The 16,074-nt window shown below is 45.5% G+C and overlaps 1 protein-coding gene, 1 non-coding gene and 1 pseudogene across 4 annotated transcripts in view; all 3 read right to left on the bottom strand.

The window, feature by feature from the left end:
* Positions 1 to 2,155: 2,155 nt before the first annotated feature.
* The window catches only part of ARPC2 (actin related protein 2/3 complex subunit 2), a 38,072-nt gene continuing 24,153 nt past the window's right edge, over positions 2,156 to 16,074 (bottom strand). For both annotated transcript variants that reach the window (XM_023220894.3, XM_023220904.3), the window contains 4 exons: positions 11,047 to 11,173; positions 7,529 to 7,629; positions 7,088 to 7,188; positions 2,156 to 2,617 (listed from right to left, as the gene is read on the bottom strand). In XM_023220894.3, coding sequence (XP_023076662.1) covers positions 2,593 to 2,617; positions 7,088 to 7,188; positions 7,529 to 7,629; positions 11,047 to 11,173 — 354 coding nt within the window. In that variant the 3' untranslated portion in view covers positions 2,156 to 2,592. The remainder of the gene's footprint in view (positions 2,618 to 7,087; positions 7,189 to 7,528; positions 7,630 to 11,046; positions 11,174 to 16,074) is intronic.
* On the bottom strand, positions 10,675 to 10,767 carry TRNAY-GUA. The gene is made up of 2 exons: positions 10,731 to 10,767; positions 10,675 to 10,710 (listed from the first exon to the last, which is right to left on the bottom strand). It is a non-coding gene; the product is annotated as a tRNA-Tyr (tRNA).
* On the bottom strand, positions 12,802 to 13,286 carry LOC111548411 (annotated as a pseudogene). Its single transcript, XR_002733398.2, has one exon. The product of XR_002733398.2 is annotated as a 60S ribosomal protein L35a pseudogene (transcript).

Below are 16,074 nucleotides of genomic sequence, written 5' to 3'. Positions count from 1 at the left end.
CGTGTTGGCCAGGCTGGTCTCAACCTGACCTCAGGTGATTCCCCCGCCTTGGCCTCCCAAAGTGCTGGGATTACAGGTGTGAGCCACCACGCCTGGCCAGATTTATTTTTTATAGAGATGGAGAAGGAGTCTGTTACCCAGGCTGGTCTTGAACCTGGGCTCAAGCAGTCCTCCTTCCTCATCCTCACAAAGTGCTACAATTACAGGTCTAAGCCACTGTGCTCAGCCTGCACTATGGATTTTTAATGTTGACAAAGTGTCTTGGCACTAGTTACTTCCTTAGGATTTATTGCTGTAGAAAATATTTATGCCTTTTCATTTTTCTCCTAACTCCTTATCTTCTAAGCAACCTTGGTTCTGCCATCTACAGTACCTACCAGAAATCGGATTCCTGCTACTGGCAAGAGAGTACAGTGAGCTCCAACATTAGTTATGTTCTATTCTACTAAGGAAGAAAGCAAAAACTCAACTGGACATGGTGGCAGGTGCCTATAGTCCCAGCTACTCCGGAGGTCAGGAGCTTGAGTACAGCCTCGGCAACACAGTGAGACCCTGTCTCTAAAAACTAAAATTAAAATAAAAAAAGAGCAAAAACTGCTTATAGTCAAAATTACACCTGAAAACCCCTTAAATAACTCATGAGGTAGAGAATGCATACGTTGCCGTCAATATATCCAGTTAATCTAGGTTTTCCAAGTACCAGAAGTGGTCAGGGGCACCCTGAGCAGCCAATTAGAACTATCAGAGTACCCTGAGCTCTCTAGCAGCCCATTTTAGTGAAATAAAAATGAAGTCTGATGACTGAACAACCTGTGGTTTTCAAAATTCTCCACTGTGACTCTCAGTCAAAAGACATTTCTACAAGCCAGGTATGATGTGCATATGTAACTAATATGTTTCCAAATCAACACTTACCCTTAACAGATGTGATGCACTCCGATACTATTCAGTTGCTTAAAAATGCTGGTGTCACATAAAGCTACAAATATGACAACAATGCACAGATGTACACCACACACAGTGCAGGTAAAACCGGCCAAATCTGAAGAAGGTGGGTGGACTATACCAATGACCTTTTCTTGGCTGTGATGCTACACAATTATACAAGATGTTAGCATGGTGGGGGAACCAAGTGGAAGGTATACAGGATCTCTCTGTATTGTTTCTTACAACCATATTTAAATCTACAGTTATCTCAAAATCAAAAGTTTAGAAAACAAAAATGCTGGTTGTGATATAGTCAGGTTATGTCACAATTAATGGGACCCAAGCCAGTATGAAACACACTGCCATAGATGAAAGGCAAAAACCATTCGAATGACCATCAGACCATTGCAGATGCCCCTAAAATTCTCCTCTTAATTCCTTACACCAAGCAAACTTTCTTAAGCAATTTCATTTCAGGGACCAGAGTCCTGCTGGGGGACAGCTGCTCGACTAGGCTCTGTACTGTTTTTGACAACTTCTCTCCCTGAAAGCAGTCTTTTGGGCTGCCATGTGAGAAAGACAAATTGTGGCCAGTTAGTCTGCATCAGACATACACCTGAATCAATGTCCTGCAGGACACACACTAAGGAACACATTTTGGGAAATTCCACACATTATTCACAATAAAAAGATCAACCAGAAAACCCTTTGTCTGTCACTGTCCAGGGAGCTTCAGGAACAGCCAGAGTCTCAGCGACCAAGCTTTACAAGGAAGCATGTAAGTTTGTATTAACAGCTCAGGTTCCATGGCTCATGCCTACAATCCCAGCACTTTGAGAGGCTGAAGCAAGCAGACTGCCCAAGTCCAGGAGTTTGAGACCAGCCTGGGAAAGATGGCGAAACCTCATCTCTACTAAAAATACAAAAAATGAGCCAGGCATAGTGGTATGCGCCTGTAATCCCAGCTACTTGGGAGGCTGAGGTGGGAGGATCACCTGAGCCCAGGCGGCAACGAGACCCTGTCTCTCGGTGCGGGGGAGTTTAAATATAGTTCACTGGCCAGCCATTCTCTCCTCTAGGGGAGGTGAGGATCTAAACCTGATGGGCTCCTGAAACTAGGGCTTCCCAGCTTAGGTTTGCAGGTTCAAGGGCAGTATAGGTCTATCCTTCTTCCTTCCTTCTCTTCTCACTTTGAACCTGCAGTCCAGAAACCCAGTAAATTCTCATGTAAGATAGAAAGATTTTCTTTATTAATGACCCCAACCGTATTTCTTTAGATACAGGAGTTTTGAACTCAAATACTTAGGAGAAAACAAGTTAAGACTGCATTATCCTGCAACTCATTACCGGTAACATATTGCAAAGCGAAACAGCTTGGAAAAGAGGGTGGGAGGAAAGGGAAGTGAGGGAGGGAAGATAAAGAAAAGGAATTAAGTTGATCAAGTGGAATTCTTTTTTTTTTTTTTTTTTTTAATTCTTGGGAACTACGAAGTCTTTGCAAGCACAGCTCGTTTCTGCAGATTATTTTCCAAACGTGTACAAAATGGAACCAAAACGGAGAATCCCTTAAGAACCTGAAGAGGTGCAACATTAAAAGCTACGATTATCCAGTAGCAAGTGTTCCAGCCTTCAGTTGCCAGCCGCTTCCTCCTCTTATTCCCAAGATTAGCGGGATGAAAACGTCTTCCCCCTTCAAAAGGAGAGATAAGTGCGAAGGTCAGTTTCTGGCTGCCCTTTCCTCCCGCCCCACACTCCTAGACTAGATGGGATCCCAAAGAAATACCAAATGAAAGGTAGAAAGGGCTAGATTTCTTTTCTTTTCTTTTTTTTTTTGAGACGGAGTCTCGCTCTGTCACCCAGGCTGGGGTGCAGTGGCCAGATCTCAGCTCACTGCAAGCTCCGCCTCCCGGGTTTACGCCATTCTCCCGAGTAGCTGGGACTACAGGCGCCCGCCACCTGGCCTGGCTGCTAGTTTTTTGTATTTTTTTTTAGTAGAGACGGGGTTTCACCATGTTAGCCAGGATGGTCTCGATCTCCTGACCTTGTGATCCGCCCGTCTCGGCCTCCCAAAGTGCTGGGATTACAGGCTTGAGCCACCGCGCCCGGCCGGGCTAGATTTCTTAAGCAGAGGCACTGGAACCACAGGACATGGGCTAAAATCTGGCTTTCACAGAACGGTTTCACCAGCTCTTCCTTCCTATTGGATACTTTGGATGCCCAGGAATTATCAGTGTTAAGCCCATAAGGACATTCAATGTACCAAGTTAGATACAAGAATCACTTGTCCATAATTTCTGGATGGCCTAGATGTACCTGAATTTCCAACTAGGCTCAACCATCTTAGTACTACCTCATTTGTCAGCTCCTCCTACACAGCGTATACCTCTCAGGGTTCCCAGATAGCAGTTCCTTCATCTCTCACCATGAAGGCAGGTGGCTGGTTCAAAGCAATCCTCAGAACTTCCAAGGCTAAAGGTATTTCTGCTATCACGTGGTGACTCCTCCTCTGGCTTATACAACACCTGCCTGGTTCGAGGCTCCTGAATTGTGGTGTTCTGTTCCACCCACTATTTCTCCAGACGGGCTAGGTGGTCCTCAAGGACAGAGCTTCTAACTGGTACCTAACAGCATCTGGGAAAGCAGCCTGGAAGCTAGAGCTGAGTACTATGGGAAATCAGGGCAAAAACACGGGCTCTGCATTTTCCCTGCCTTGGATGTATCACTCATTCCAAAATGAAGCTACACCTTATTATCCTTCTCTCCAAATGAAAAGCTCATGAGTGTTCAATTCTGGGCAGCCCATCGAGGGTTCCTGGCTTCTGCCCACAGCTGAGTCACTTAACTCCTACCCACCATTAGTAACATAATCTGGTTTTCAGGATGGATGCAGCTGTTTGTCTCCTGCTTCTCCTTTCTGGGGCCCAACTCTGCCAAAGAGAAGCTGCAGCACAGAAGAAGGCAAAGTTGCTCTTTCTAAGTCCCAGAAAGGAGGCTTATATACAGTCTGTTCATTTCAAGGATTCATCCTTTCCTGGGTTTCTCACCAGGACAGGAAGCTATCCCTGCCTGCTACACAACTGCACTCACTGGGCAGGGACTCCCAAGACTGCCTGCTGGCTGTGGAATCGGGCAGCAGCTGCCTGACAGGCCTTCCTCCTGGATGCACAAGCAGCTACCAGTGCCAAAGGTGATGCCGGCAGCCCCAAGACTATTATGACGCCCAGCCTTCCAGTCCAGTTATCACAGGCTGCCAGGTCAGGCTTCCCTCTCACTGTACCTTGCTGCCAGTTTACCTCTGGGCCTCTACTGAACTGCCTGTCTACTGGGCCCTGAAAGCAGCATGAAATTCGCTGCCTCACACTCCAGGTCACCAAACAAGTACCTGATGAGAAAAGCACTCCTGTGTAGAGCAAGCAGGGAAAGGGGAAAATGCAGACACCAGGATGGAGACTAGGTTCTGGAGAGGCAGCAAGAGCACATCCTCTCACCTGCCCACCCACCTTGTTGGTTACTTTGCCCATTTAAGGATCTGCCCAAGAAGCTGCAGAAAAGAAATGATGCTGCTATTTCATTGCATGGCATTTGGACACTCTTCTCTGAATTGCTACAGAGACAGGCCTTTACCTAAAGAAGGGTGACTTAAACTGCTTATTTTTTTGAGACTGAGTTTCGCTCTTGTTGCCCAGGCTGGAGTGCAATGGTGCAATCTCAGCTCACCGCAACCTCTACCTCCCGGGTTCAAGTGATTCTCCTGCCTCAGCCTCCAGAGTAGCTGGGATTACAGGCATGCACTACCATGCCCAGCTAATTTTGTATTTTTAGTAGAGATGGGGTTTCTCCATGTTGGTCAGGCTGGCCTCCAACTCCTGACCTCAGGTAATCTGCCCGCCTCGGCCTCCCAAACTGCTGGGATTACAAGGGTGAGCCACCGCACCCGGCCTTAAACTGCATTTTGAGAATGTCTGAAAACCCTCACCTACTGCTCAGGTCCTTGGATCTCTTTCTCATCCTTTCAAATGGCAGCAGAAACTAACTTAGTAAAAGAGCCCTCAAATGCAAGAGAGAGAGTGTAAAGCCCTAGGCATACCACAACCACTAAAACTTTGCCTCAAGAGTACTGAGTGCTGGGCCAGGTGCGGTGGCTGATGTCTGTTATCCCAACACTTTGGGAGGCTGAAGTGGGAGGATCACTTGAGTCCAGGAGTTCGAGACCAGTCTGGACAACATGGTGAAATCCTGTCTCCACAAAAATACAAAAATTAGCCAGCTGTGATGGTGCACACCTGTGGTCCCAGCTACCTGGGGGGCTGAGGTGGGAGGACTGCTTGAGCCCAGGAGGTTGAGCCTGCAGTGAGGCAAGATTGCACCACTGCATTCCAGGCTGGGGATCACAGAGTACTGGGCTAGGCGCGGTGGCTCACACTTGTAATCCCAACACTTTGGGAAGCTGAGGTGGGTGGATCACGAGGTCAGGAGTTCAAGACTAGCCTGGCCAAAATGGTGAAACCCTGACTCTACTAAAAACACAAATAAATTAGCCGGGCTTAGTGGCGCATGCCTGTAGTCCCAGCTACTTTGGAGGCTGAGGCAAGAGAATTTGCTTGAATCCAGGAGGCAGAGGTTGTAGTGAGCTAAGATTGTGCCTCTGCCCTCCAGCCTGTGCTCCAAGAGTGAAACTCCATCTCAAAAAACAACAACAAAACAACAAAACAAACAACAACAATACTGGGGTGCTGGCAAATATACTGGCTGTTAGGGAGGCTTATGATCTCAAGACTTTTAGTTCAACTGGTACAAAAGACAGCAGATGGGAAGCCGAGGTGGGCGGACTGCCTGAGCTCACGAGTTTGAGACCAGCCCAGGCAACATGGTGAAACCCCATCTCTACTAAAATACAAAAAATTAGCCGGGTGTGGCGGCGTGCACCTGTAGTCCCAGCTACCTGGGAGGCGGAGGTTGCAGTGAGCTGAGATTGCGCCACTACACTCCAGCCTGGGCGACAGAATGAGACTGTCTCCCCCACCTCCCCCCACCAAACAAACCAACCAACAAACAAAACAAAAAACAGCAGATGAACACTACTACTATATCTTAAGGACAGGACTGCCTGAATTTCATCAGAAGAACCAAGGTCTGGACTATAATCCAGCCTGGGCTACAGAATGAGACGCTGTCTCCAACTCCCCCCATCAAACAAACGAACGAACAAACAAACAAACAAAACAAAAAAAAAAACAGCCGATGAACACCATTACTGTATCTTAAGGGCAGGATTGCCTGAATTTCATCAGAAGAACCAAGGTCTGGCACCTTTCACAGAGATAAAACTCTCTAGGCTCTAGGCCATGCTCGCCTTTCCTGCATGCAGAGCCACACCCCTATTTAGGGCTCTCCTCAAAAAAATGTTTCTTTCTTTTTTTTTTTGAGACGAAGTCTCACTGTTGCTCAGGCTGGAGTGCAGTGGCACAATCTCAGCTCATTGCAACCTCTGTCTCCTGGGCTCAAGCAATTCTCTGCCTCAGCCTCCCAAGTAGCTGGGATTACAGGCACCTGCCACCACTGCTGGCTAAATTTTTTTGTATTTTTAGTAAAGATGGGGTTTCACCATCTTGGCCAGGCTGGTCCTGAACTCCTGACCTCGTGATCCACCTGCCTTAGCCTCCCAAAGTGCTGGAATTACAGGCATGAGCCACTGTGCCCATCAGGGCTCTCCTCAATTCTATCCTCAATAAAGAGAACCTTCCTCTGCATGCAAACTTCCCGCTGAGAGTGCACCAGGGAAAGAACACTTAGTGGGTGGCGTCAGGCCTATTTACCCAATTAAAGGTCCTTAAGCAACTTCTTCCATCTCTCCAGAAAGAACACCAGAAGCACAAGACTGAAATCATAACTCAGGCCCAAAAACAACAGTCTCTTGGTAAACTTTATTTCCTAGCTGCCATTCTCAGAGTTCACAAAGATACGGAAACAAGGAAACCCATCCAGGCCTATACAGCACTGAAAACCTGGAATCCCACCTTTGTTTTATCTACTTAGCCCTGCTGGCCTCACATGTAGCCAGTGCCCAGACACATGGAGGACCAGGCCACCAGCACCCACTGCTTCCTTCTCGGTGACTCAGGAGAGGAAGGTGGTCCTGCTGGAGTGCTGCCTGACTTACGTGATTGTTTTCATTTCTTTTTTCTCGGCATCTGGGCGTGCGCGGTTCAGCACCTTGAGGAAGTCAGACGTTTTTGCCCGCATACGTGTGTGAATATAGGCCTGGGAACAAACATAACAGGTACTGAAGCACAGTCACTGTCTAGAAAGACAGCTTTGCTTTCATCAGAGGCGTTTGGGAACATACACCCTGGGACTGACCCAGGCCCTGCAGCAAAGCAGGAAGGCGAGCAATTCTGGAAACAAATATTCATCTCTGCTATGGGGAGGGGTGAGGGACAGTGGCTTGATGAACAAAGACTATGGTTTCTTGAAGCCTCTAGAATTATCTACCTAAGAGTCAATATCCACAGCCTAGACTAACAGAATGACTTTTTGTCATGAGTTCTGGTGGAGGAAAAGACTCAGAGCACAGCGGCTGAGATGCTGGCACCCCCCTCACCTTAGAGCACTTGATGTGGTAGTGCAGGTAGTCCCGGAACGTGTGGATCAGGTTGATGGTGTTGTCTCGAGCGCTGGCATTGGTGTGACGAGGGAACAGCACTGAAGGTGGAAGACACAATGCGTTAGGACCCAACACGAACGCCAAAGGGTGGGTAAGAACAACAGCCTACTGAACTTCACTCCCTCTCTGGTGAAGTACCTTCCACTTGTGTCAATATTACCAGGCTTTGTCAGAGTTTTTTCTTGACATGGAAGGGTAAACAGCATGGCCAGGAAAGGTGTCAATGAGCGTGAATGGAGGAGCCCATGATGAAAAACAGGGTTTAACCCTAGGCCTTCATTCTAGTCCTGGATTCTGCAGCTGTGCATTTTGAAATCTATTCCCCGTCTGCCACACATGTAATAGCTCCTGCCTGTGCAGCTGGGCACACTCCAGGATCACATTAACTGGCTTTAACAGTTTACCTTAAGGAATCAGGATTAGGAAATGCAGCTGCCTGTCTTAGGTCCTTGGTGCTGAAATAGAGTAAACCTTCCCAGAAAATAGATGCCAGAGAATTTCCCATATTCTCACTGTGAAAACAGACAATAAGGTATAAGGACCTGAACCCTCATGATAGGCCAGGCAGGAGGAAGCTGCTCTGACTGGGCATGACTGAAATCCAACCCTGTGGCAACAGCCACCTAAAGACCTGTGTGAGGCCAGGCGCGGTGGCTCACGCCTGTAATCCCAGCACTTTGGGAGGCTGAGGTAAGCGGATCATCTGAGATCAGGAGTTCGAGACCAGCCTGGGCAACATGGTGAAATCCCATCTCTACTAAAAATATAAAAATTAGCCACATGTGATGGCATGTGCCTGTAATCTCAGCTACTTGGGAGGCTATGACTCTAAGTCTGCCATAATTTTACGTACCACAAGAGAAAAATGCTGCCAATTAAACTATGACATGCCATGAATTGTAAGACGCATCCCAGCTTCAAAGATAAAAACTTGAAAAAAATGGTATAGCTGGCTGGGCGCAGTGGCACACGCCTGTAATCCCAGCACTTTGGGAGACTGAAGTGGGTGGATTGCTTGAGGCCAGGAGTTGAGATCAGCCTGGCCAATAGGGAAACCCTGTTTTGTTTTGTTTTGAGACGGAGTATTGCTCTGTCGCACAGGCTGGAGTGCAGTGACATGATCTCAGCTCACCACAAGCTCCGCCTCCCAGGTTCACGCCATTCTCCTGCCTCAGCCTCCCAAGTAGCTGGGACTACAGGTGCCTGCCACCATGCCCGGCTAAGTTTTTGTATTTTTAGTAGAGACGGGGTTTCACTGTGTTAGTCAGGATGGTCTCGATCTCCTGATCTTGTGATCTGCCTGCCTTGGCCTACTAAAGTGCTGGGATTACTGGCGTGAGCCACCACACCCGGCCGGAAACCCTGTTTCTACTAAAAATACAAACATTAGCTGGGTGTGGTGGCACGTGCCTGTAGTCCCAGCTACTCGGGAAGCTGAGGCACGAGAATTGTTTGAGCCTGGGAAGCGGAGGTTGCAGTGAGCCGAGATCACACCACTGCACTCCAGTCTGGGTGAAAAGAGAGAAAAGAAAAAAGCGTATAGTTTAGATTTAATGAAATTTGGTAAATCAACAGATTCATTACCAATAAACAGGCTCACCTTTACCACTGAGGTGAATTAAATTACATTTCACAAAGGAGACATTCCAGTGGCATTGGGTGCAGTGTGAACGAGCTGTTAATTCCAAACTGTAAGCTATCCTAATCAGCCAGTGCAGAGGCTGGAGCAACTGAAGAAGACCTGAATTTATTCCATGAAAAAGTGGAGTAAGTGGATCATGGCTGGAGCTTGGGCTTAATAAGCAAAAAACCAAGAATTGCCAAATGACAGAGAACCACCATCTAGCTGCTTAGGTGGTTTCTCTTCTTAACTCCTTTTTCTGGTAACACAGGGTCTCACTCTGTCACCCAGGCTGGAGTGTAGTGGTGCCATCACAGCTCACTGTAGCCTCGACCTCCTGGGTTCAAGTGATCCTTCCACCTCAGCCTCTCAAGTAGTTATGACTACAGTCATGCAACACCATGGCTAGCTATCTTTTTTTTTTTGAGACAGTCTCCCAGGCTGTAGCGCAGCAGGACGATCTCAGCTTGCTGCAACCTCCACCTCCCAGGTTTAAGCAATTCTCATGCCTCACCTGGTCAAGTAGCTGGGACTATAGGCACATGCAACCATGTCCAACTAATTTTTGTATTTTTAGTAGAGATGTGGTTCACCATGTTGGCCAGGTTGGTCTTGAACTCCTGACCTCAAGTGATCTGCTCACCTTGACCTCCCAAAGTGCTGGGATTACAGGTGTGAGCCACCGCGCCTGGCCCCTGGCTTTTTGTAGAGATGAGGTTGTGCCATGTTATCCAGGCTGGTCCCAAACTCTTGGACTCAAGCGACCCAACAACCTCGGGCTCCTAGAGTGCTGGGATTACAGGCATGAGCCACTGTGCCTGGCCTATCCTTAACTCTTTTTCTTTTTGAGACAAGGTCTCACTCTGTCATCCAGGCTGGAGTGCAATGGTGTGATCTTGGCTCACTGCGATCTCTGCCTCCTGGGTTCAAGGGATTCTTGTGCCTCAGCCTCCCGAATAGTTGGGATTACAGGCGCATGCCACCATGCCCAGCTAATATCTTGTGTTTTTTTTTTTTTTTTTGGTAGAGACGGAGTTTCACCACGTTGGCCAGGCTGGTCTCGAACTCCTGACCTCAGGTGATCTGCCCACAGTGCTAGGATTATAGGCGTGAGACACTGCACCCAGCCTCCTTAACTCTTTTTTTTTTTTTTTTTTTGGGAGACTGAGTCTTGCTCTGTTACCAGGATGGAGTGCAGTGGTGCGTGCGATCTCAGCTCACTGCAACCTCCTCCTCCCCGGTTCAAGCGATTCTCCTGCCTTAGCCTCCCAAGTAGCTGGGACTACAGGCGCGTGCCACCATGCCCAGCTAATTTTTTTTTGTATTTTAGTAGAGACAGAGTTTCACCATGTTGGCCAGGATGGTCTTGATCTCCTGACCTTGTGATTCGCCTGCCTTGGCTTCTCAAAGTGCTGGGATTACAGCCGTGAGCCACCGTGACCGGCCAAAACTGTACTTGTACTCCTTCAAGCTGGAATCAAACCAGCGACCTAAGGACATCTCCTACTGAGGAAGTAGCTACAGTCCTCTGCTCTACCAGCTGAGCTATCGAAGGGACCTTAACTCTTGATATCAGAATTCAGTCTTATTTTTAAGATTTAAGAAAAACGGGGAAAAAAACAAAGGAAATGATTACTGTACAAAAATAGCATATGGCCTGCTCTGTGATTAATACCCTGTGACATCCCTCCTTTAGTCACAGCAATGGCAACAGAACAACTTGGTACGCCTGCTCTTGCCTACCTTAAAATGTTAACCAAGGTTCTGTGCAGATTTAGGTATTCTGTGTGAACTCATTAAAGCGGCATGAAAGCAGCAAGTGCACCCTGCTCACCAAAGGTGATGTAGCCAATGTTGTCACCCACAGCGGCGTCCGTGTCTTTCAGCTCCAGAGGAGGTTCCCTGTGGCTAAAGAGGACCTGTGGGGCTGTGTGGCTGGCTCTGCGTCCTTCTTTGAATTCCTGCCAAGACAAAGCAAAAGCAACCAGAAGAGAAGTGGGTGTAAGATGAGTGGCAACTCAAGCTATGGGGTTTGTTCTATGCGGTGTGACCTTTGTAGCCCTCCAGAGCAGCAGGAGGTTAAAAATAAACTACATCAAACCTGAAACATTACAAGAGCTAGCTGCTGCCACTGCACTTCAGATTCAAAAGGAAGAGACTTCAAAGTAATAGGTCAAATCTTCAAAATGTGATGAAAAGTAGTGATAATCCTTTTCCCTTGGACCAACATAGGTGATAAACTACCATACTTTCTCTGGGCTCTGGGACTTTGCATGAGTCTTTTTTCACTGAGGATCCTGTTGCTATTTAGAATTCATCAATAAAATCTTTAGAGCAAACTTAAGCTCTTCTTGGAGACAGAAGACAATGGAATGAAAGAAGCTGAGCTGTCTTGGTGCTCATAAAGGAAGCCCTTCCTTTATGTTCCAATCTCCAAACCTGAAGTTTCTATAGTCCATGCATGTAAATAGACACGTAATATAAGACTTCCTTCTCTCAGCCAGATCTGCAAGAATAGAAGCAGATTTTCTAGCAATGCCAGTAAAACTGGATGATCCAAATTCATCAAGCAGGTCTTCGACGATGATAGACAGCAGGAGGATGCAGCCAAGGACTCTCCAAGGTCTCTTGTTTTAGGAGTTCTGAAGGCATGGTTACAGTCATGTGGCCTGCAGTGCCCTTCTACTGCTGCTCAAATACCACCTCCTAACACCATCTCCAACAAACCCAGGCAGGTACTGCTCTCTTGCTGGAGCTGCCATGTCTTTTCTACAAACCTCTACTATGACATTTTACTATTCATTAATGCATCTGACCCCCCTAACACATTATGAGTTCAAATCAAAGATCCTGCTTAATTTATCTTTGTAATTTATTCCTCTGTCCTTCAAAGAGGCTATGCAGCATACGCCTTGCTGAGAGAAAGAAAGTGCTTCTATCCGAGCTGGTTTAGTATCATCACACTATACAGGAATAGGCAAGGGCTGTTTTCAGTTGCAGGCAGGAAGAATACACACTGATCAGCAAGCCCTCTCAGCAATTAGTGGCGAAGGAAAGATGATGGCTGAGCAGCCGCAATGCCCAGCCTGGGACCTCACCTATTTCACAAACTGCCTCTCATGCCAACACTACCAAGCTTTAAGTAGGAAAAGAAATGACCATAAGCTGGGTTAGATTAGTCCCCTTTCGAACAGATTTTGTGCCCCAAAGGAAAAATATCTGCAAAGGAAGGGAAGGAGTCAAGATTATCCCAAATGGAAATTTCTAGAGCAAAGCTTCTAAAATTGCCCTTCTCTAGAAAACATTTTTTATTCTACAAAGGGGTTAAGAAGCTTTTTAACTTCTATTGGTTTTACTTTTCAGTCTTAAGGAATTAAACAGAACAGATATGTAACTGCTGGCATTTTCTTGTGTTTATTAAGTATCTCTAAGGCTCCAATTCACAGGTACATGTGGTATTCACAATGAGATGCGGTATTTATAAACCAGTGGTGACTTATTAGCACTCATTAGTTTTGTATACGGAAAATAATATATTTAAGACTGGGTCAACAATCTGTTTCTGGTTTGGGCCTACTCTTTCTTTTTTTTTTTAAGGTAATAAATTCTTTAATCCACTTAACAAAAATACAAGAACACAAATTCACGTTTATTTGTTGATTTTTCGTTAGTTTAAATCCTTGAGGGGTACAGCATCACTCGGATTCTGTGTCCAACGGCCTTAGCAGGAAGATTGCTTCGGAATTTGGCACGAACCATGCCACTGTTTCCATGGGCCCGAGTTACTTTTCCCCAGATGACTCTGGTTTTATTTGGTTTGCTGCCTGGAGTCACTGTGTTGTTCTTTGCTTTGTATACATAAGCGCATCTCTTGCCCAAATAGAATTCTGTTTCATCTCGGGCATAAACACCTTCAATTTTAAGAAGAGCTGTGTGCTCCCTTTGGTTCCGGAGACCCCGCTTATAGCCGGCAAAAATGGCCTTGGACCACAGCCTTCCAGACATAGTTCCTTTTAGAAGTCCCGTTCCCAGCAGGCCTCCACAGGAACCAAGATGGCAGGAAGAGCTACTCTTTCTTTTTTGAGACAGGGTTTCACTCTATCACCCAGGCTGGAGTGCAGTGGCGCGATCTTGGCTCACTGTAACCTCCACCTCCCGGGTTCAAGCAATTTTCATGTCTTGGCCTCACAAGCAGCTGAGATTACAGGCGTGTGCCACCATACCCGGCTAATTTTTGGCCTTTTTAGTAGTTGGCCAGGCTGGTCTCAAACTGGCCTCCTGTAATCCACCCACCTAGACCTCCCAAAGTGCTGGGATTACAGGTGTGAGCCACTGTGCCCGACTGGACTATTCTTTAGATTATCTGATGTCTTTGCTTCTCCTCGGTTCTTTCTCCCAAATAAAACTTAAATAAACACACCCAAACAGCCCTCCATCTTCACTGGCATCTTTGTTATATGTAATTCAGCAATATTATCTTTTTACTCTCCTGGCTAGGACGTCTTTTGAGCATCAGACTATTTCTCTCTTCCAAACTACTATTTATCATTGGAAGTTCGGAATAAATTCAAATATACACAAGGAATTTAGTACACGATAAAGGTAGCACCTTAAATCAGGGGTGTAAACGTGGAAATAATTGCTACTGGGACCACTGGATAGCCATTTAGAAAAAAAGATAGATTATTCTTTCATACCATGTACCAAGAGGAGCTCTCAACAAATAAAAAATCATGTATAAAATATGTAACTGTAAAAATACTCAGAAAATAACAGGTAAATTTCTTTATAACCTTGGAGTAGGGAAGGGCTTTCTACCCCTATAACTCAAAATCTAGAAGCCATAAAAGGCAAGAATGATTAATTTGATTACACAAAAACAAACTTCCACATGGGGGAAAAAAACCCCACAAAACAAGGTCCAATGACAAATGGGAGAAAATATTTCAACTCTTAATCACGGATGAAAGGCTACTCTCCCTAGTATATAAAGAAATTGAGACGCTCAATGACCCTACAGAATAATGGGTAAAGGACATAGACACTTCATAAGAAAATCAAATGGTCTATAATGTAAGAAAAGATGTTCTGACCTCATTCATAAGTGGACAGACACATCACTTTTAACCTATCAGATCAGGAGAAACCCAAAAGCTGACAACATACTCTGGGAAAACAGACACTCTTATCCATCACTGGTGGATGATAAAATGCTACTACCCTGATGGAGAAGAGTTTGGCAATATCTACCAAAATGACTGAACTTGGACTCAGTGTTCCCAGTTCAGGAAAATACCCTACAGACATAACCACACATGTAAACAGGCAGAAAGGGCCCTTAAAATAACGTCTTTACAACTGCTTAAGAGGCAGATGCTTGTGTCTTTGTCCCTGAACATACAGAAACCCGTGGTTTCCACTTAACTCTTCCTGGTTATTTAGTTACTAACTTGACTTTAAAATCTTATAATATGAAAAGAATTCTAGTTCACCATAAGCTAATCTCCAAAAGCATGATTACTGGTCCTATTGCTTTTCATGGAATAAGTGTTGAAATGATGGCTTCTATCAGACATTCTCCAGTACTAAGCTGATCAACGCCCATACCACTAACAGTAAGACATCCACGAGAGTGGAGGAATAAACTTCCTGTCTTTTTCTGAGAGGGAGAAAGCATCCCTCAGAGTCTGCTTGCCAAATGACAAAAGCAAGACTTGAATTCTGATCAGGCTGGATGTGCACGCTGGAAGGGAAAGGCCACAAAGGCTGGCAACAAGGAGACTACTGACCATGAGGAACTTCAAACAGTGTTCCCAGGGTACAACTTTCTGTGCCAGGTGATCCTCATTCTTTTTCCTAGAAATTTACAATTCCAGGCCTAGGAAAAAGTTCTACTTATTTTTTGGGAAAATCCAGCAATAGTCCAGTTTTCGATGGTCATTTCCAACAAATTACCTCAGGCTCTGAATTTGGGAAGGGTGGCAGGGCAGATGACTTTCTGAGTCTAGCATTGCACAAGGCCAGTTATTATCTAGAGATCCTGTTAGTGCCAAAATGCAAAAGAGGCTTTGTCTTCACTTTTAGGTAAGTGACCTACCACAGGTACCCTGAAGGAGGCATTTAAATTCATATCCCAAAAAAGAAGACACAAAATTCTCCTTAGGAACAAATCTCCAGTACACTCTCCAAGATAAGATCTGTTTAAAGTATAGAAATAAGTTGTTTCCTGGAATAAAATGGAATAAGATTGGTAAAAAACCAGCCAAATCTAAATATATACTTCAGAGCTTTAAAAGTTAGTTTGTGACTCTGGATTTAGCCCAATTTCTGAGGTACTGCATTTAATTCCCCTGTCAATTTTGCATAAAAACACATGAAATGCCTATCTAGAGGCTTATTTTAGGACCCAAGAGATATATGTATATTTTTATATTCTTTCATCAAGTTCAGCACTAGCAAATGCTGAAGTGTCAATATTCCAGTTTTTCTGTATAAGGACTCCCAAACTAGAGTTTCTGATTAATTAGCCAAAACACAAAAGCTGCTAGGGATGGAGCAATTGAGAATATCACTTTTGAAGATTTCCCTAGCCACTTAGAAGGCTATGCAAGGTATCTTTACTGTTTAAGAACAGTTGTCTTTCTATTTGGCAAAACAGATTCTGCTTCAGAATTTAAAAATCTTTACCACCCTGCCAAGGAACAGAATGAAGGTAGTAACGTTTTCAAAAAATGTTACCATTGTACTCGATTTTGAATGCTGAGCCATCTCAGAAGAAACCAGCCTGAATGTCACCTGACCAATGAACTCGCATGTCCATCCTAGAGCCAGCAACTAACTGGCCAGCAGATCGGTACACAAA

The sequence above is a fragment of the Piliocolobus tephrosceles genome, chromosome 11 (genome assembly GCF_002776525.5).
Source record: "Piliocolobus tephrosceles isolate RC106 chromosome 11, ASM277652v3, whole genome shotgun sequence".
Lineage (NCBI taxonomy): Eukaryota > Metazoa > Chordata > Mammalia > Primates > Cercopithecidae > Piliocolobus > Piliocolobus tephrosceles.
This window is presented reverse-complemented; position numbering and strand designations above follow the sequence as displayed.